This window comes from Opisthocomus hoazin, chromosome 9 (assembly GCF_030867145.1).
Source record: "Opisthocomus hoazin isolate bOpiHoa1 chromosome 9, bOpiHoa1.hap1, whole genome shotgun sequence".
NCBI classification, from domain to species: Eukaryota; Metazoa; Chordata; class Aves; order Opisthocomiformes; family Opisthocomidae; genus Opisthocomus; species Opisthocomus hoazin.
Window position 1 is genome coordinate 41,513,849 of NC_134422.1, and position 21,301 is coordinate 41,535,149.

At 43.9% G+C, this 21,301-nt stretch overlaps 1 protein-coding gene across 5 annotated transcripts in view; it reads left to right on the plus strand.

The window, feature by feature from the left end:
• The window catches only part of MYO1B (myosin IB), a 123,616-nt gene that overhangs the window by 85,787 nt on the left and 16,528 nt on the right, over positions 1-21,301 (plus strand). For 3 of the 5 annotated variants that reach the window (XM_075430050.1, XM_075430045.1, XM_075430049.1), the window contains exons 14-24: positions 5,514-5,618; positions 7,193-7,255; positions 8,008-8,208; positions 10,604-10,830; positions 11,050-11,250; positions 12,482-12,575; positions 13,022-13,171; positions 15,645-15,713; positions 16,985-17,071; positions 17,366-17,452; positions 20,501-20,587. In XM_075430050.1, coding sequence (XP_075286165.1) covers positions 5,514-5,618; positions 7,193-7,255; positions 8,008-8,208; positions 10,604-10,830; positions 11,050-11,250; positions 12,482-12,575; positions 13,022-13,171; positions 15,645-15,713; positions 16,985-17,071; positions 17,366-17,452; positions 20,501-20,587 — 1,371 coding nt within the window. The remainder of the gene's footprint in view (positions 1-5,513; positions 5,619-7,192; positions 7,256-8,007; positions 8,209-10,603; positions 10,831-11,049; positions 11,251-12,481; positions 12,576-13,021; positions 13,172-15,644; positions 15,714-16,984; positions 17,072-17,365; positions 17,453-20,500; positions 20,588-21,301) is intronic. The other 2 variants (XM_075430046.1, XM_075430048.1) reach the window with 2 other exon arrangements.

The following is a 21,301-nucleotide window of genomic DNA, read 5'->3' on the forward strand; positions in this document are numbered from 1 at the left end:
TCAGAGGGCCTGGTTCTCTACCAGTGCCAGCAGCTTCAATAAGGACTGAAGCTGGTCGTGCTACGCAAATACGGGAAATGGATCATCCCTGGAGCTTTGGCATGTGTCTTACTGCCATTAGATGCTCTGAAACATAGTTTGATTACATATCTGTGGAATAGTTAAATGATAGGCTTCTCTGCTTCTTGGACTTGATGATGTCGGAGGTCTTTTCCAACCTTAACGATTCCGTGATTCTGTTCTATGATTCTTTGCCTATAGAGATATTTACACAAAAGCACAGGGCTTATTCTAGTTTCTGTGAGATATTTTTCAATTCAGTTTGATTATGCGAATGTTTGTATATGTGAACAGAAAAGTAAGGGGTAAATACTGATAGCATATCTTCACTAACTTTGAAAAAATTTTTAAAAAGTTGCTATTACTGGGTCACATTGATTTCTAAGGTAAAAATAGTGTCTTTTTTCATTTTCTTTAAATGCACTTTCCCCATTTTGCCGATTTTCTTTTTCTAGCATTTATATTTCTTAGTTTCATCTCATAAACTCACATGCTTCTGTGGTCATACATAAAACTCCCTATCCCCAGGCACCCCAGTAAATGAAATTTGCTGCTTGGTTTCACCAATCATTCCACCATTCATCTCAGCGAAGCGAGTATGCTCGTCTTTTATCATCATTACTTTTGCCATCTGGCTTTTTCTCTAGGAGCTTCAGCAGTAGTTTAGGGGCCTGGTGGGACTCCCTGGGGTCACCTGCCTGTGTTAGGGGCAGGTCAGAGAACTCTGATGCCTGGAGCTGCGTTGGTGTTGAAAAAAGTTCCTTTCTGGGGCTGTACATGTTGGAGCAAAAGCATCAGTCTCTGTGTGCCTTTCCACCCCCTCCATATTGATCAAAAAGTTCATTTTAATGGCATTAGTTCTGTTGATTTCAACAGATAGTCTCATGGCTTCAAATGTTGAGGTTTTCTTTTAAATGATGCTTTTCCTTTAAATACTTCTCATGTATTTTTTAGCTGTATGTGTTCATATAAGGTATTTGAAAAGGTGTTGCTGAGCACCTTTTCGTCAGCGTGGTTGTAGACTGAGCAATATGTAGATTTTTGAATTGGCTGCCACGAAGAACTGGTGTGATGGAAGATGAAGAAGGAAGAGGAAATATTGAGCAACACCTTGTTTAGGTGCAATGCTGATGAGACAGCCTAGTCTGTAGATTTGGATCAACAACATATGCTTGATTTGGGGAAAACAGCGAAGTGGAGAGGACGCAAGAAAATGCAACACTTAAACTAGGACTTTATTAGGCAGGGGGAAGAGAAGAATTTATTCCTACCTACCAGTAAGGCAAAGTACCCAGTTTTCAGTTTTAAGCAGGCATCTTAGTTGCCCCAGTGTCTCTGGAAATTACTGGAATCTGGGTACTCAAAAGTGTATTTGAATTCTCTATGGGGAGCGAAGGTTAGGAGGTAGATGGTTTTAACTGAAAAATGCCCTGTTTTAGGTATTTTGTGTTTATAAATCTAATGCAAGAAATGACACTCAGCATCAGCATACGGAGACATTTCTGCCCGAGACCAGTAAGAGACTTTTAGGCTATTTTTTTTTTTTGTGACAAAAATATTTTTGTCTGTTTGCTATTGGTATTTTCCTGTTATAACAATGTATAAGGTCAGGAACATCCATATATGTTTTTTCATATGATTCCATGATACGCATGACAGGAATCTTCCAAAGAAGAAATTAGGTAAAATATTAAGGAAGAAAAAAGATATTTTCCTTAGACTCTCAAGTGCCTGTATGTAATTCGTGTAAGAGCAGTGGCTCAAAATGAGAACTTTCTATCTTTTCGTGGTTGACTCCAATAACCTGAGCGAGTACAACATCGTGATTTGTGTGCGTATATAACCACTGTATTTTTACGTGGAGCAGAGTTTTTTTTAGAGTTCAAAAACCTGCTCTTGATGAAGTGCCACCCTGATGCCCAGTAGTTTGAAGGCTGATAAGAATAAAGCTGTGTGAGCAAGACAGCGTTGTTTGTGAAGTGAAAAACGTGGTGAAGTGGGCTTTGATTTTTGTCAGTGAGTTTTTCTACCGAAGTATATTGTTGTAGCTGACAAAAGATTGAGAGGATAAGCTGGGGGTGGTTGGTTGATCTGTATCTATAAATTTAACATGACGTTAAGCCTATCTCAGGTGACATTCTGTTTCCCAGCAACTTTAATTTAATTTGAGAGACTGAGTGGGTTTTTTTCTTCCCTGAAGGTTATATTTTGTATTCCACAGTGATTTCAAAGGGATAGTTTGAAAGCTGCTATAAAAATGCAGGGGTCGAAGTGATGATCTCAACATTAAAGCAGCAGAATTACAGCCTGGAAGAGAAGCTGACACTTTGAGAAGTGCTGGTCTTATTATCTTTTTTTTTTTTTGTAAAATTTCCTAAGAAGTTAGTATCTCTTCCTGAAATTTTGGGTCTGACCATGCAGCTTCTGTGTCGGTCCAAACCCTTTCTGTCACTTAATGCGGATGGTCAGTGTAAGGAGCAAATACCATCTCCGGTGGCTGGATCCTTCCAGCCTGTTTTTCCTGAATGGCTTTAGTGATGTGCTGTCACTGATATCAACCATTCTCTATTGCCATCTAGAAAACAATGCCAGAAGTCCTTTAGATCCCTCCTAGTTCTGTTGTATTAATTTCTAGGAGCCCCATCTGGAGCACTGTGTCCAGTTCTGGGCTCCCCAGTTCAAGAAAGATGAAGAGCTACTGCAGAGAGTCCAGTGGAGGGCTATGAGTATGATGAGGGGACTGGAGCATCTCTCCTATGAGGAGAGGCTGAGGGAGCTGGGCTTGTTCAGCCTGGAGAAGAGAAGGCTGAGAGGGGACCTCAGAAATGCCTCTAAATATCTGCACGGTGGGGGTCAGGAGGATGGGGCCAGACTCTTTCCAGTGGTGCCCAGCGACAGGACAAGGGGCAACGGGCACAAACTGAAGCAGAGGAAGCTCCAGATGAACATGAGGAAGAACTTCTTCCCTCTGAGGGTGACGGAGCCCTGGCCCAGGCTGCCCAGGGAGGTTGTGGAGTCCCCTTCTCTGGAGATATTCCAGACCCGCCTGGACGTGGTCCTGTGCAGCCTGCTCTGGGTGACCCTGCTTCGGCAGGGGGTTGGACTAGATGACCCACAGAGGTCCCTTCCAGCCCCTAACCTTCTGTGTGATTCTGTGAAATATTGGGGGACAATTCATTTGTGAGCGTTTGTCTATGCTTTGTGAAGCCCTCACATAGTTAAAAATTACAGGTGTACAATAAGGGAGAATGAATTCACAGTCTCAGTTGCCTTACTCAGATCTGCCCAGAGATAAACACTCTAGTTGGTTTTTCATAGTGTTTCTTAAAACCTGTAAAAGGAAATGCTGCTTTCTGAAGTGTATTTAATTTATCAAATGTCTTCTGGTCTGTTCAGAGTTAAGCGTTTTGGGAATTTCAGTAACTCCAAACGTTTTCCCTCATTTCCTTTGCTGTAATTAGCTGTTAGCCTTTTGGTCTGTATCATACGCAAAGAACAAAATCGCCACTGCTCTTCAATGACTTTTTTCCTGGAATAGCAATTTTCAGTGGCTTGGCAATGTCAGATAGAATTTCATAGCTTGAAGTGAGTAATCGGTGAAGAACTCTCTGGGTTTTGGTTTGCCTTTCTTCGGCAAACCATAAATATCACAGATACATAGCCAATCAGGAAAGCATCTAGCAATTACTTTAATATATTGTTAATGACCTTTTAGTTGGATGGTTTAACTGGATTTGCAGTTTGGTTTCCATCCTCTTTTGAAGATGAAGAGTGTGGTGTAATAGGCGAGCGAAAAAGTCCTGCAGTCCTTGTAATTGGGACAACGTGGACTTGTGGAGAAGCAATGTTGCCGCGTCGGGTGGCGTGCGCCTGGCAGGAGGATGCAGAGGGTGTTTCACCCTTCCTCTTCGCTACGTGTAAGTCAGTTGGGGTCCTTTTACTTCAAACCCGATATATCCAAAGCGATGGCCTTATCTGAATGCGTCAAATCAATTTTTACTCATTCTCCCCCCAGTATTCTCTCCTCCCTCCCCTGTCCCCCCTCCCTTGACTGAGATGTGTCTCCCAGAGGTGGTTACGTAGGGCTGTTTGAGACCGAAGGAGGTACGTGGTGGTTTAGAGCCATGACAGTGCAAGAATGCCGGTCTGTGTTACACCGCTGTGCCTCGGTCCCCTGGTTTATTTGATAATCTTTGGAGAGCACCGAAAGATACGCTCATCTACAACGTCATACATAACATTTATGGAGTTCTTTCTGTTCTCATTGACATACAAATACGAGTCTGATGATAAGACTGATCTACTTGGTACACCAAATAAATGCTAATAGCTGAATTCTCTGTTGTCCTGGAAGTAGTACAAGTACTGACTGCAGTTTCTGTAATTTCTTTTCGCAACAGAATGCAGTAAGTATGTCTTGTGTGCAGTGCTGGTTTGGACGCATGCCAAATTTTAACTTTCTGACCTGGAGCTATGCAAGTTTTGCGATCTCTGATTGATAATTGCGGTTGGTGTGAGGGGCGGAGAAGGCTCGGTGATCAGCTGTGATTTTGCTTTACCTGAAACTAAAATAATGAAAGTAATCTGTGCTGCCTCGATATTTTTCTAATCTGCTTGCGTGTTCTTAATCTCATTTTAGCAATCAGATCCTTAATCTAAGCATTTAAATGCTTGCAGTTGCCCTTAGTCATAAAAATTCTATTACCGTCACTTGAGCTTCACCGGTATGGTGTAGCAGATGTATTTGATAGTGTAAAAAGGCATAGTGGTTTATTCTGCAAATTTTCAGCCTTACAACATAACCATAATGTTCTCCTGCCGGGGTCTGTGCCGTGCCCCCGTCCCCTCTGCAATGGGTCACGCGCGTGCTTGCCCCCTGGCCCGCCTTCATGCAAGTCAGCCTTTTAAAGGATTTTTGGCTGATAAAGTTCTCTTAATTCCCATCCTTTCGGGGCAGTTATACAAGCAGTTTGTTGGCAAGGAGGAGGTGGGTTCACCTCTGGAGCCAATAATCTCTTAACCCAGGCTCTGCTGCAGCCAGCATAGCAGTTTGGCCCTCGATCTGTCGTGAAACAGGATACTTTATTGCCCACCGAGTGATCCTGCTTGGAAAAGAGCTAATGCTGCCTTGGTGATTTCCTTGATCAGAACCTGCAGGAGCCTGCATTTCGCACGTGGGGACAGATCAGGGCAGGTGAAGCTTTTGTTGTTGATTCCCTGACGCCGCAGGGCTCCTGATGACTTGCCCCGAGGAGTCGTTACAGATTATGAACCTACAGAGTTTTGGCCCCTCCCAATGGAGGAAGCCTCAGGGGAAGGATTTGGTCTAAAATCTCCAAACTAATCTCACCCCCAATAAAATATTGCTCAAACCATCACGTTGCAAAGCTGGAAGGAGTAGTTAATAGAGGGCGTTTACACAACAGCAAACGCAAACCTGTTTTGTCTGACAGGACAACAGCTTTGAGCAATTCATCATCAACTACTGCAATGAGAAGTTGCAACAGATCTTCATCGAACTGACCCTCAAAGAAGAGCAGGAGGAATACATCCGAGAGGTAATACCTGAGCGGATCTTTCCTTGCCCTCTCCTCTTCCCGTTGTCCCTGCGATGGAGATACACAGGTGTGCATGCGGGACCCTCTTCTCAGGGAACAGAGTCACCTTTTGGCTGCAGGCTTGTGTAGGATTGCCTGGTAGTTGCATCAATCAAAAATGTCTGCTTTGGTTTTGGAGATATTCAAGACCTGCCTGGACAAGGTCCTGTGCAGCCTGCTCTGGGTGACCATGCTTTGGCAGGGGGGCTGGACCAGATGACCCACAGAGGTCCCTTCCAACCCCTACCATTCTGTGATTCACTTTATGAGTTCTCCAGGTGTACACCAGACCCAACTATCATTCATTGGCAAAAATGATTGGCAGCTCTGAGCAAATTTTTAAATTTTTTATTAATTCTAATTAATTTATTAGCAGACTAATACTGCTTCCTGGTGTTGGTGCCGTTACCCTACAGCCTGTGTTTTGGATGACACAGTAGAGTCTGGGATACGCCACAGCTAGTCCCGTTTCAAACGGGAGATGGCTGGGTAAAAAGGCAGCAGGCAAGGTGGGAGAAAGTACAAATAGATTTTTGGTTCGAGTTTTCTTCCAGCTAAGTATTGAAGGGAGCTGTGTGAGCTTTATTGGGTAGATTTAAGACGTGCTTCGGAGCCCAGACTCTGATGTTATTCTGTGAGTGAACACCAAGTTAAAGTTCTAATAGGTTTTAGCAGCACACCCTGTGATTTACAAAGCTCAGACAAAAATGCCAGCTCGCAGCTGTAGAAACTGGCAGACGCTCTCTGTGCTGGAGTTGGATGATACCATTTTGCTGTATAAACGTTTTAAAAAATTAAATAAAGTTCCTGCCTTGTAATCCTGAGGATAATATGAAGTCTGGGCATGTCCTTTTTTCTTTTTGCATTTAGTGGTGAAACTCCTGGAACATCATTACCGCAATTTGGTTCTTGAATGATATTTCAAATGCTCTGAAAAAACGGAACTGTAAGGAGTACTGCAGAATGCAAACTAAGAACGAAATTAATGTTTGCTTTTTCCAGTCCTTTGCCTTACCAGTGTTACCTCCTGATGCACTGGCATCTCATCCTGGAAATTTTATCACTGATATTTGAAAAAAATTAGGATATTAGGAATATCTGAACAACAGCCAGACTCCGGATTTTTCAGATGGCCCCATCTAAATTTAGCTCTCTTTCTTCCTCCTGTTAAAAAAACAACCCCAACAACTAAGAGCTTAGAAATTCTGCTCTCGGATGCTTGCAGCATGGAGAACAAGCCGGGGAGCGCGGCAGGAGGAGCCTGGCCGGGCGCCGGGGGAGTGCGTGGGAAGCTGACACGGGCGGGGGAAAGGAATGGCGAGCGGGTTGGGCAGCCCCTCGGGGACGCGCGGTTTGCACAGATAATGTTAGCAGTAGATGATTGCGTTTCTTTCTTAATAAATAAAATGTTGGTAAGCGTATAGGACTGAATTCCAAAGTAGCATCTTAGTTAACGGGAATATAATCTAAATGGCCTAGAGGAAAAGCTCCCCCGATTGTTTTCCTGTTCGTATGTTATTATTTTTTTCTTACAGGGGATTGAATGGACCCACATTGAGTATTTCAACAATGCTATAATTTGTGACCTAATAGAAAATGTAAGTTATACTCAAGAATCTCTCTGAATGATTTTTTTTTTTTTTTTTTAATGCATGGATTTAATTTGGCTCTAAAATCTATATGCATCCTCACGCACTTTGGTTTTATAAAACAAGCCACTCACTGTGTTAGTCATCTTACTTCGTATGGTAAAAATTTGTTTTATTCATTTTTTATAAGGCTAGATATTACTTTGTTAGAAATGTTCAGCAGCACCTGCACCAAAAAACCCAACTCTGTTTTCAACAGCAGATGTCACGTGCTTTGTTGTAAATACCATTTCTTTTTATATGGAAACTGGAAAACTCAACAACTTGTTACCGAGTGCTTTAGATACAGCAAGTACTTGTATCTAATAAGAGGACTTCTTAGGGACGTGGTGCGGCAAGAATGACAGAATTCCTCAACAATCAGAAAAGAGCAGTTTTTAACCATTAGTATGAAACGTATGCTGGTTTGACCCATAAACTGGGTACTTGCAGTTAAGCTGGAATTCCTACAGTCTGACGGGAAATTCCCAGGTAAAAAGTGGTTGGAAGGTTCAGCTTTCAGAAGCAGTCTTTCAGAAACGCAGGTGCTAAAAATCTGTTGGCAGTGGGGGTGAGGACAAGAGAATTGGCCAGACTTGGAGATGGCTTGAAGGACGTGTTTCTGGGTAGCAGAAGTCAAACAGGAGAGAGTGGTCTCCTTTTTATGCATTGATGTAAATGTGATGGAAACAGAGACTAGAGCTCTTGTCTTGAAACTCCAGAACCAAACTGGAATCCTGGCCATGCTCGACGAAGAATGCCTGAGACCGGGAACCGTCACTGACGACACCTTTTTAGAAAAACTGAACCAAGTCTGTGCTACCCACCAGCATTTTGAGAGCAGGATGAGCAAGTGCTCCCGGTTCCTCAACGACACCTCCTTGCCTCACAGCTGCTTCAGGATCCAGCATTACGCTGGCAAGGTACGGGGCGAAGCCGGGGAGCGCGTGGAAGGCGGTGTACCTGCGTGAAGTCGGGGTTTGGTACGATGGGGAGGCTCTTTGTCCGTTAAACGATGTTGCAGCAGTGGAGGAGAATTGCTTGAGTCAATAGTTGACCAAAAAATCCAGACCTGCCTTCATCTTTTCCATTTTAAGTCTAAGATTCGAGATTTGGGCCAGAGGGTTTTCAGAGATGGTGCTGCTGTAGCTGAAATCAAGGGCAGCTCTCCTTGCAGCAGAGCAGAAAGATGTCCCAGGTGCTTTGCTGGGGAACTCTTGTGCTGCCACGTCTCAGGCAAGAAAATGCCATCTCGAATGACAAAAATTCACACGCAGCTGAAGGCAAGATCTTTTGGAAAACATGTTCTTTGTCACTGAGCTAGGGGAAGTCCTCGGTCCCGCTGATGAGAAAGTGGAGGTTTTGGTACATGTGAAGGTACCGAGTTTATTTTGACAGCCTGCGTGTTTGAATGGATGGAGGAGAATGCTACGCAGGGGGCTTGCAAAGGGGCTTGCTTTTCACAGTGTAAGCAGTGTGAATGAATACAAGTCTGACAGGTTTTGATGCATAATTCAGTATGACTTTTTATTAATGAAAAATCAAAATCATTAAATTTGTAAAAGAAGACCACGTATTTAAAAAAAAAAAGTTTAAAAGTAAGCATAGGGGTTGAAACTATGCTTCTTGTTTGAATCTGCTGAACTGCTAATTTCACAGAGGAAATAATATTTGGGAAGCGTTTCATTTTCCTAGAACTGTTTAATACCTCCCTAGGTTTTAACGTTTTCTCAGTCTCAGAATTTTGCACACCTTGATAATTTGCTCTTTCAGAATAGTGCTGGAAATGTCCTACTTCCAGCCTTTGAGGCAGCCATTCGTTAACTTTGTGTTACGTGTTTGCTAAGAAGATTTTGTAATTGCATATCATCTATCGGGGATTAATGCTTAGGTACTTCTTTGGCTGTCAAAATTCAAAGTGAATTGAGAGTAGTGCTTTGAAAAGGACTGCAAACAGATTGTGTCTGAGCGGCTGGCGAGGGTCTTCGGCTGTTACTGGCATTCGCTTACCCCACAGAGCAGGCAGTGAATTCCCCCTATTTTCAAGGAATGTTGTTTTTCCATCCTCAGCTGAGAACATTTTGATCTAATCACTGGAAAACCAAAGTTTGACTCTCCTTTTATGAAACAGAAGCAAAGTTCAGGTGAACAGCTTTTGCAGTAATGGCATTTACCACACCTGTCAGAAACAGAAACCTGTACTCCAAAGAAAAATGTCACCTGAGCTGCCAGCCACTTGCTGTTGTGTAAAATATGGTTATGTCAGCGTTGGTTTTGCTCAATATTCTGTGTACATAGTACGTAGCGACACAGAACTGTGAACTCGTGAAGCTGAAGAATCTGTGTTACCAGCCAGATGACGTAAAGTTCTCCTGGCCACCTCCTGGCTCTCCAGCCGTAGGTCAGGGCACTGCCTTCATGTGTGTTGTCATTGCACTGTTTTCCTGGTTAAAGCCCTTTAAAATAACAGTCTGCTGAGGACCGCGTGCTGCTGCGCTGTCACGAGGGGACATTTCGTCTCTTGTTCTCGTTAGGCAGATCAGGTAAGCATTAGTACTTGGAAGGCAAAGGGTATTCTTGCTGTTGTGATTCGAAAGAAAGGGAGGAAACCTTTCGTCAGCCAAAAAAGAAGATTGTTTGGGGGTATTGGCGAGCGGTGGTGTATCAGGGTTATCACGGGAGAAGGGTTTTTTCCATTTTGGAAACCAGAACTGATCAGCCCGAGCAACTGTTAGCAGCGTGAGGAAACGCACCTTGTCAGGAAGCGTGTTCCTGGAAATCTTATCCAACAAGATCAGCCTGAAGAAGAGAAGGCTGTGAGGGGACCTAATATATACTTACAAATATCTGCAGGGTGGGTGTCAGGAGGACGGGGCCAAGCTCTTTTCAGTGGTGCCCAGCGACAGGACAAGGGGCAACGGGCACAAACTGAAGCAGAGGAAGTTCTGTCTGAACATGAGGAAGAACTTCTTCCCTCTGAGGGTGACGGAGCCCCGGCACAGGCTGCCCAGGGAGGTTGTGGAGTCTCCTTCTCTGGAGATATTCCAGACCCTCCTGGACAAGGTCCTCTGCAGCCTGCTGTAGGCGACCCTGCTTGGGCAGGGGATTGGACTGGGTGACCCACAGAGGTCCCTTCCAACCCCGACCATTCTGTGATTCTGTGAAAAGTCTTCTAAGTGGCAAAGTTAAAATGAAAGCTGGGATGTCTTTGTTTTGGATGGTGATAAAGGAGGAGAAATAAATTTCTTGGTTCAGTTTAGAAGGGACCTATGTTGTAGTTCAAAACATGCTCTGATGAGAGTCTTCTGTATTGCTCAGGTTATGTACCAGGTGGAAGGATTTGTTGACAAAAATAACGATCTTCTATACCGGGACCTCTCCCAGGCCATGTGGAAGGCCAGTCACTCTCTTATCAAGGCGTTGTTCCCCGAAGGTAACCCTGCTAAGATCAATCTGAAGAGGCCGCCAACAGCGGGTTCACAGTTCAAGGCTTCGGTGGCTACCCTGATGAAAAATCTTCAGACCAAAAATCCAAACTACATCAGGTAAATTACCCAGTGGCAAAGCTCTGGTGAAGTTATGCTTGGTTAAATTAAAAAAAAAAAAAAAAAAAAAAAAAGAGAAAAAAAAAAAAAGCAAACCCAAACCCAAAATCCATGGTCTCCAAGGAATAATCTGTTGAAATCTATGGTTTAAACTCACAATAACTGTTGTTGACACGTACGGTACCGCAAACAAGTGTCCCTGTTCGCTTCCCTTTCCAGGTGCATCAAGCCCAATGACAAAAAGGCTGCCCACGTTTTCAATGACGCCCTGGTGTGCCACCAGATCCGCTACCTCGGTCTTCTGGAGAACGTCCGGGTCAGGCGGGCAGGTTACGCCTTCAGGCAGGCGTACGAGCCGTGCCTGGAAAGGTACAAAATGCTGTGCAAGCAGACATGGCCCCACTGGAGAGGGCCAGCCAGGTAGGAGAACAGCGGTATTCTTACCTGTCCTGTTCCAACGACTGAAATTACTATCTTCCACATGTTCTGATTTTTTTTTTTTTAATTAGTGAACTTTTAAGTACTTTAAAAGTAAATTAAAAACTAAGCCAGTGTGGCTCAAATGTTTTACTTGTATGTTGTTCCTTAGCATCTTGTTCCAGATTTTGGATGAGCTCATTCACTGGGAAACCTGTACTTTTCAGTAGGCTGAAAATTACAGTTCCTTGGCAGAGGAGATCATTTTGGTGATGAACTACATGCGAGGAAGGAGAGCACATTGTTTTAAGAATGCTTTGCAGTCTTTATTCATTTGGGCCTGAAATCAAGCAGGGGGAGAGAGAAACAGATCCTGGAGTGGAATCAAAAAGGCGAGGAGGTCTGGAATGATCAGAAGGACGTTTATCTGTAATCACCAACTTTCAAAGTGTAGGAACGCCCGTTTCTCTGAAGACAGTCACGCAATCTTCCTCTGTCCTTTCAAGAATAATTTTACATAATGATTGGTGAACAATGATAATACCTCTTGCAAATCAATTCTATTAAATATGTAATTTTACATTGCATAGTATTCACATGTATTTTTACAGACGACGTCTTGGGTAGTCAAATGAGCTTCTCTTAATTCTTTTTACACCTGGCCACCGGTAGCATGCTTTAAATTTCTTTCATCATAGATTAGTATCTTCAGCTACAATTTAAACCTTTAGGTTATCAGGGTAACGGTGGAAGAGCGGTGTTGGTAACAATAGCACCCTGACAGTCCTCACAAAGTTCTGTGCGATTCCTCTCCTTTTTCTGTTGACATTTATAAAACGCAGTTGGTAGAGTGGAACATCAGCATTTGTCAAACTCGCCAGTCTTTGTTTCACGTTGTGACGTTAGTGCGAGAGCCCTTCCTTTTTTCTTTCTCTTTTTTTTAGTAAAATCATTATAGATGTAAGAGGAAAAAATAGGTCGTTGCTGATGATGTTAAATAAAAATTGCTCTTTTTTCATCAACTTATTCTGGGTCTTTACAATGATTATTCTTGCCTTTAGCTAAATAACCAGTGAGTAAAGGAGTTAGGCTTTCAATCTTCTTATGTCAAGCACTATTTAAGAATTGAAAATATGCTTTCATATGCTTTCCATCAATTAATCTGTGAACATGTAAACTAAGAAGTTTTAGAGCTGGGGGTCATGTTTGCTAAGCTCGTTTACTTCCTGTTTAGGGCTGGAGTAGAGGTACTGTTTAATGAGTTGGAAATCCCTGAAGAAGAGTTTTCATTCGGTAGATCAAAGATATTCATCCGCAACCCAAGAACGGTAAGCGAAAAATGTCTTCCCCTGCAAAATCAAGCCAACTTTCATGAGGACAGCCTGTTAGGAACTGCATAATTCACTAGCTGGTTGCTACGGATTTTTCTAGATACAGTGCTGTGATATATTGCTGTGGAATATAGCATTAAAAAGGGGACTTTTTAATGTTAGACCCATTAAAATCAGTGTGAATCATGACTCTACAATAGCTGTCACCCTGAATTTAATGGAACTTTCGTGCACTGACTGGTGGCAACGTATCTGCCACAAACCCTGTGGATGTGTCTGCCTACAGCTCTGAAGATGAATAAACCTAAAGGTGTTTGAAGAGGCACTTGAATAGAGGGGAGATTTCTCTTACAATAGCTCTGCTTACGGGTTTTTTTGTCTTTTCTCCCCTGCTGTTTTTCTTCGGATGTCAAACACAACCCTAAAAAAACCCCCACACCCAGCTCTTCAAACTGGAAGATCTGAGAAAGCAGCGGTTGGAGGACTTGGCTACTCTGATTGAGAAGATTTATAGAGGCTGGAAGTGCCGCACACGCTTCTTGTTAATGAAGAAAAGCCAGATTGTGATTGCTTCCTGGTACAGGAGATACGCGGTAGGAGAATACCCTTACTAAATGAGGGGTTCTTTTTATTGTTTAATACGTTTTTTCATATAACCTTGATATGATATTTCATGTAAACCTCATACGATAGGTTTCCTTGATATAGAATCATAGAATCATAGAAAGTTTTGGGTCGGAAGGGATCCATAGAGGTCATCTAGTCCAACCCCCCCGCAGCGAGCAGGGACACCACGAACTAGATCAGGGTGCTCAGAGCCCTGTCCAACCTGGTCTTGAATGTTTCCAGGGATGGGGCATCGACCACCTCTCTGGGCAACCAGTTCCAGTGTTTCACAACCCTCATTGTAAAGAATTTCTTCCTTATATCCAGCCTAAACCTACCCTGTTTTAGTTTAAAACCATTACCCCTCGTCCTGTCACTGCTGTCCCTACTAAAAAGATTGTCCCCATCTTTCCTATAGGCTCCTATGTATGGAGAATTGTTGAAAGAACTCAATTTTAAGTTAGTACAGAAGTACCAAAAATGTGAATAACAGAAAAGTTCGTTTTTAGAGGCCACTATTAAGTATTTACTTTGTGCTTGTGCTTAAATAATTAAAAAGCTCACCAGAGTCCTTTAGCTCTGCAAGAGCAGCATTTTGTGGCCCAGCTGGGAAGAGCCTTTTTCATTCAGCTAAAATGCTGTGCTGCCTGGCACTTAGTGCTCTCACAACATACCGTTAACGTGTTTTTAAAAAGAAAAAAGTTTGGTAATACACATGTGTCGTTCTGTGGAATTCAGTCATTCCTACGGCTTTTTGTATATTTGCCTTATTTGGAACCTTTGCATTTGAGGCTCAAGAATGCTGCTTGGGAGGATCCCAGGGGCTTATTTTAATTCTAGCTCGTAAGACTCGTAGTTCAGTAGTTGTTATTGATGCAGTTCTAAACCAGTTTCCAGTCTGTTTGTAGAGTGGGTATTCTGTGTTATGAACTGAACAGTGCTGTTATCTGTCTCTTTCGTGTCTTTTCGTCAGTTAGTAAATAACATTGACTTATATGATAAAGATTTACTGGTTTTAAGTTCTAAAACCATTCTTAAACATCTCAGCTGCATTTTAGTCTTGTGTGCATATCAGAAAGCTTGATAAAATATATGATATGGAAAGAAGACATCTTCTTAAACTACAGGCTGCAGAATTATCAAGCACTGTTTTTCAATTGACCAGCACTTGTTTATCACCTTGAAAGCCGTTAAGTGTTTGGTTCGGTTACCTTGGATAATTAGAGAGAAGTACAGAGCATTTCGAAAAAGCAGGAATAAATGCTTTTTCACTGTAAAAACTCTCCTCTCTGAACTTCTGTGATTGGCTGCACCGTTTCTACAAACAGCGTCGTTACAGAACAGCATTGTGCCCGTATGGCTTCTTGATGATCTCACACAACCTTAATGAATGAAAAGTGGAGTTACCGCAGCCAGATTGGCACAACTTGTGATAGAAAGAAATAAAAACAAATATAACTGTGGACCTTTACTGGTTCACTGGTGACACATGGCAGCAGTTGCCTCTGAATGCAGGATGAAATCGTAGCAAGCCCCTCAGAATTACTTATGGGTGACATCAGCGATTTTTCCTCAGGCTCTCCACGTAGACGGAAGGCACCGTTCTCCTAACCTAACGTGACTGTTGGGCACTGTGGTTTGGAAGGTTGCATAAGGAATCCCTTGCATGAGCAAAGCTTTTTGACAACTCCTCGTGCTGGAGGCTGGGCTGAAGGATCTGCAGAGACTTGCCTGCGCCCTTGCAAGGCGTAACGGATGTCAGCCATGGCATGAACGTGGCCTAGAGGGGATTCTCCCTAGCTTGCTCCCAGAGATGGGCACTGTAATTCAGTGGGCTGAGGGTGAAGTCTCAATGCCTCCTTGCAAAGTCCATCGAGTGTTGTTCACTAAGTATTGTACTGGTCTGCTGGAGAACTTGAGCTTTTTAAGAAGGAAAATGCTCAGCTGCCCAGAAAATTTATTGTTCAAACTGGTATACTTGGGTAATATTCCAGCATGTCATTCGGGAATCCATTGGTTTTCTTTCTTCCTGTTCCTCAGTTATCACCAATGTTTAGTATTATAAAGGGACTGTGGGTAACAGGACCAGCACAAGTCTCATCAGAAGATGGTGAAAAGCTCAGCCAACAGACCTGAGCATTTGTGAGTGTTTGTCAGCTACTCTGTTGGTGGAAAAGGCAAATAAAGCTGTTTCTGTTAGCATTTAATCCATGTCACTTTTGTGCTGCTGACCAGAACTTAGTGTTTCTGTGAACAGAGAGTGCCGTTGTCCATGCAGCGTTGTCGAGGTGCGTTGTCTCCCCTCGTGCTGATCTGCTTGGTCCAAAGTTGTTCCCTTTTTACATCAAGTGCTTGTACCCTTAATCCTATTCTCAAACGTTAGCGATGGAAGTTTTATTCTATGATATTTTACAGTTGCAATATTCACTTTTGAGCATCGCGTATTTATTTCCAATACAGCAACAAAAAAAGTACCAGAAGATCAAGAGCTCGGCTATCGTCGTGCAGTCTTTCATCAGAGGCTGGAAGGTGAGTTTCCCGTGCCTGCGGCTGGCTCTGCGTGGGGAGGTACGGAGCAGGGCAGAAATCGCATTCCAGGTGCCCGCAGCCTCCTGCCTTTCATGCCTTCTGTCCATCGAGCCGTGGCTGTGCCGCAGCCCTCGCTAAGCACTCATGTTTGCCGTAGGAGGGGTGAGTTTGGGGCACCTGCAAGCAGCCTGGGCTCCAAATCCCCACAAATGGTGCGAGCGGAAGGCTGGGACCACGCTGAACTACTGGGTTGTCCCTGTTTACTTGTCCTCTGCCCCCGTTTGCCAGAACTTTGCTGCTTCTCTGAGAGGTTTGTACTTCGTGAAGGGATAATCCTGCAGCCATAGTAGAGACTTCAGGAGCGATGCTGTAATGAGAGGTAAAAATGAGGTTAACGGCTCACATGAAAGCAGCCACAGTGCTTAAAAGCGACTGCTGCTGCTGCCCAGCTTCAGAAGAAACGTCCCTGGGCTCCTCTGTTTTCTTCTTCACCTTTCTCCACCCCACTAAACATGGCTTGCTTTATTTAGGGCAGAGAGAAGTGCCTTTAATTCTGGAGTCAGTTCCCCTCCTGTGGGACAGGGAAGGAAGGGGCTGCAGTTCCTCTACAGTCCTCTCCCACCCAGAAAGTTTTAATATTTGCCAGCAATAAGCTAGCGTAATTTGATTTTATTATTTTTCTTGAGCTGTACTTTGTCTTCTTTAACTCATTTAAACTAAAATAATATCATTTCAGCCTAACTATTGACATGCTGTCTTTTCCCATGAGCGTTATATGAAGAAAACTGGGTAAAAGCATCATCTCATCTTGAGTTACGGTTTTCTGTTTGTCATTAGAGAATACGCTCTGGTGCGGTAGCGCTGCTGCGGATAAAAGCCTGGTGTGACAGCAGCCTTAAGTGCGACCCACAGCCAGGCAATTTACTGGTGATTTATTCTTTATTGCCGTCTAAATGGATAAGACACATCCTGCATGGAGGAAAAGCGTTGTTGCCATTTGTAGAGATGGACGTATAGATATCTCGGGGGGACACAGCAAATCTGGGAGCAAACTAAACGTTGCACCAAGATTCCCTGCCCCGCCAGCCCAGGCTCTCGCTCGGGCACAGAATCCTCCAACGTTGGGCTGCTGAGCGGTCGTCAGTTGAGTTGTCCGGGATTTGGAAGCCTTGTGTTTTGGTTTTGCCTAGATCTACAGGTTGCAGTGCCTTAGCTTAATATCCTTAAGAAATTACTTATTTATGTAAAGTAACGTTTTCAATTGTTTACAGGCTCGGAAGCTTCTTCGGGAACTGAAGCATCAGAAGCGTTGTAACGAGGCAGCCACGATAATTGCTGCTTATTGGCACGGTACCCGGGTAAGAAAATGGCCACAAATTGCGTGCTTAATTGTCTCTATCTAGAATGAAGGAGGCCCTTCAGGATAAAATGATCTGGGAATATTTTACAGTGGCTTAAACGACTGATTTTTATGTTTCTCTTTGCTGCTAACGTGTTTTAGCTGGTGCAGCCTGGGAAGCTGGGACACGCTTTAATATTTGCCGTTTGTACTGACTGGTTTCTTTCTTTCTTTCTTTCTTGCACCACTGGGAGCTTGCAGTAACCTGTTCTTGCCTAAGCTTTTCTATATCCCATTTTCAAATGCATCACAGGCGCGAAGGGAACTGAGACGACTGAAGGAGGAGGCTAGAAATAAACATGCTATTGCTGTTATTTGGGCTTACTGGCTTGGATATAAGGTACTTCATGCACCTATCACGTGCTCCCCTTCATTACCCAACAACGTCAACATTTAATCGGTAGTAAACAGTGAGAATTAATGACTAATACAATTGACTTGAAAATAATAGAGCATGATCATTGATTCCTTCCATTTCCATCCGCGCCACACTTAATAAATCCGACAGCGTTCCGTGCGTCAGCTTTTCGTAGAGTAGGAAGTTCCTTGCATGGCAGCCTAGTAGTGATTTGCACTAACAAGCCGTTAGACTAGATCAAACATGACTAGACTACAGTATTCTCAAATTAGGAAACGCGTTTAACGGCTTGTAAATATGCAAAGCATGGTTTGCGGGGGGCGAGAAGGTTGGGGGTGTTGGTGGGGTTTTTTTCTCCCCCCTAACAAGTGCTTTCAGTGTCACTGTGTTAAAGACCCAATGGAGGTTTTCACCGGGCTGTCTATTCTGCACCCTGGGCTGTCTTCATTTAAAAGTTCAAACTCATGCTTTTAAGTTGTACTAAATTTTATTTTGAATTGGTTTAATTGATTCCCTGGCTGTGATTTGAACCAGTAGGAAAATGTCAGTAAGTACAAGTAAAGCTCGGTTTTATTGCCTGATCTTTTAGCAGAAAATGATGTTCGTTTGCAATTCTAAACTTACAGCCCTAGAAAAATCCCAGGAATTCCAGCATCAGCTGTTTGTTTTCAGAAGCAAAGTCCCACTGAAAGATTCTTTCTAATCCCCAGCCTGCAGTTGTGGGTTATGTGAACATTTGAAATGCTGTTCACTAGAGGTCAAAAATGTATTGGTTCCAATTAATAAGCTCGTAACTGAGCTGAACATCACATTCAGTAAATACATTAAGTTTAAAACATCTTCCAGTTATCGGGGGGTGAGGGGGATGTTGTCAGAACACCTTGCCAACTACAGGGAGAAATGTGCTCCAGTGACATCTGGAGTAGAACGCGGAGTTTGACCTTTGCTGTTTTGATATAAATCTCTTCGATTTCTAATGAAATGGCAGCCCTGGGAATGCAAACAAACACGCACAGAATTTCCCTTGTGCTAGGGAGACTTTGCATCTTCTCAGCGCTAGCTTGAGATTTAGGTAGCTATGCAAGCTGACAGGCACGCCGCTTCCTCTACATTTGTTTAAATGCGATACACTGAGAACTTATTTTATTTTTAGCCAGAGTTCCTTTCACCCCAGCAATTGCTCAGTACTGCAGAAGTGATATTTGCTTTCCTAGGTTTAAGATTTTCTTTAGAATTAAAAAGGACGCATCCAGAAAGCAATGCAATAGTGTTAACTGTGCTAGAGCTTCTCCTTTAAATATTTTGAATTGGATGATTTTTAACATGTTTTAGTAGCTATTTTTATCAATTGGTTCGCAAGAATTTAATGAAAAATTGCCTCCTTACTTCTTAAGTATAAAAAAATCTAGTATATGTATATATCTAAAGATAATAACCTAAATTGAATTAAGATTAGAAAAAGAACTACTGTATCTGATAAAAGATAGAACTTGTTATTGGTGTGATGTTTTATCTTTTCCTAGGGGACTATTTAAAAAAAAATTTCCAAAAGTTATCTTCAGAGATGGCTTGCTTTAACCAAAAAATAAAATAAAAAATAAAGAGCTCTAGCCCTCGAGGACTGAGTTTCCTCCCTTTCCCCAAGGCAGGCAAATACTTGGCTTTGCAGAGCCCTTGTTTTCGCAGCGCTGCCTGGTAGGAGCTCTTGTTCCAGGCAGATGGGCGAAAACATGTTCTTGAGGAGAAGCTGCATCTCACGCCGGTTAGCGGTCCTGGCTCCAGCAGCAGAGCATGCCTGGCACAGGCTGGACCTGCTGCCCTACGGGTCTGCTTGGCAGCACGCGGCTCGGCGACTGTGGGCGCGCGGCTAGCGCTGCGCTGACCGGGCCTGGCACGCCGGGACGCTTCGTTTTCCGTGACTTCTGTCAGCAGATAACTGAAGAACAAATGCGCTGGTATCTCCTAAAATGTGAGATCCTATGAAGTCACCCACGTGTGCCTTTGTCTTTTAGAATACTTTGCAAATTGCTTTCCTAGAAAGGGAATCACGGAATCACAGAATCACAGAATGGTCGGGGTTGGCAGGGACCTCTGTGGGTCATCTGGTCCAACCCCCTGCCCAAGCAGGGTCACCCGGAGCAGGCTGCACAGCACCTTGTCCAGGTGGGTCTGGAATATCTCCAGAGAAGGAGACTCCACAATCTCCCTGGGCAGCCTGTTCCAGGGCTCCGTCACCCTCAGAGGGAAGAAGTTCTTCCTCATGTTCAGACGGAACTTCCTGTGCCTCAGTTTGTTCCCGTTGCCCCTTGTCCTGTCGCTGGGCACCACTGAAAAGAGCTTGGCCCCATCCTCCTGACACCCACCCTGCAGATATTTGTAAGTATATAAATGTAATCAGGCGCCTATCTCTTTGTGCGTGAGGAAGGCACTATGTCTGGGGGGTCTACCCCTTCATCCCCTAAAGACAGACACAACTGACCAGCCTGGAGATTTTTTTTTTTTTAAAAGTACATAAAGATCAAAATGAAAAATAACCTCCAGAGTAAAAGCCTTCGGTACAGCGTTGTTAATTCATCATTACGTACGTAGCTTCAGAGTTGGCTCTGCTCTGCCCAGGCACTTAAGGCCGGAGGAAGATGTGAGTAGACAGTGAGATTTTAGCAAGTCCTGATTTCCATACGCATCGATTCGCTCACGCAGCTGCAGGCAAAGTTCTCCGTTAGAACCAAGCTACCAGATGCTTCCACTGATTGCGAGGTGCGCACGGAAAAGCAGGTGGGAACACTGACAGCGAATAACGGGGCTGACAGAGTTCTTACCTGTACGTGCCACGTAAGCGGCCTTTCTGACCTCCTACGTGGCTTCACACCAACTCACACTGACACGTTGGGTTTTGGAGGTTAAACGCTGCGCTTCCCCCTCTCTGTACCGTGATTGTAAGTCGGCTGCTCTGTCTGGGAGAAGCCTTCTCCTGGTCGTTGTGCTGTCTGCGTCGGGCTGTCTCTTCTGATGACTATCTAAACCTTTTAGGCTCGAAGGGAGTTGAAACGCTTGAAGGAGGAGGCTAGGCGTAAGCATGCTGTGGCAGTCATTTGGGCTTACTGGCTTGGACTGAAGGTACTTTCTTAAACGCTCGCGTCTGTCAACGTAAAATAAAGCGTGGCATCCTACTAACACTTCATAAACAAGCAGTTGTGTGGGCTCCCTAGTGGGGATGATTCTGACACAGAATTACGGTCCTTGATTTTGTCATGGACTTTACTGAGAAATTCATAAGCTGAAAATGCCCCATCTGTAGCAATACCTGGGCATTGGCGTTCCCCGGCGTGTCAGGAATTCCAGTCTGCAAGTCAAAGGCAAGGGTCAAATTTAAGGCACCCTGTCATGGTGGTTGACCTAAAAACCTGACCTACGTTGGCAAAGAACCTATCCAGAAAGATCACGAGCGTGCATTTTCTTACTGTGACCTCTGCCCGTTTGAACGGGGAGCAGGGCGAGCTGGAGCCCTGACCCCAGCGTCGAGGGCGCGGTGCAAAGCTGATGGTAAAGCCCCTTTAGGGCACGGCATTGCACGCAGTCACCTATGGCTGGCGGCAGCCACCAGCCCCGGGAAAAACCGAGACCTGCGAGAGTCTCTGTGTTTTCCGCCCTTTGCTTTCGAGGACTGGTTGGCAGAAGAAAACACGTTTGTAATCTGGAAAAATGTCGTTCTGCTCTGAAAATAGACTGCGACAATGGCATCTTGAGATGTTTCGAGTCTGTGCCCAGATAATTTACATAATGCAGTTTTCAAACACGGTTTTACAGACGCAGTCCTGAAGAACTGCGGAA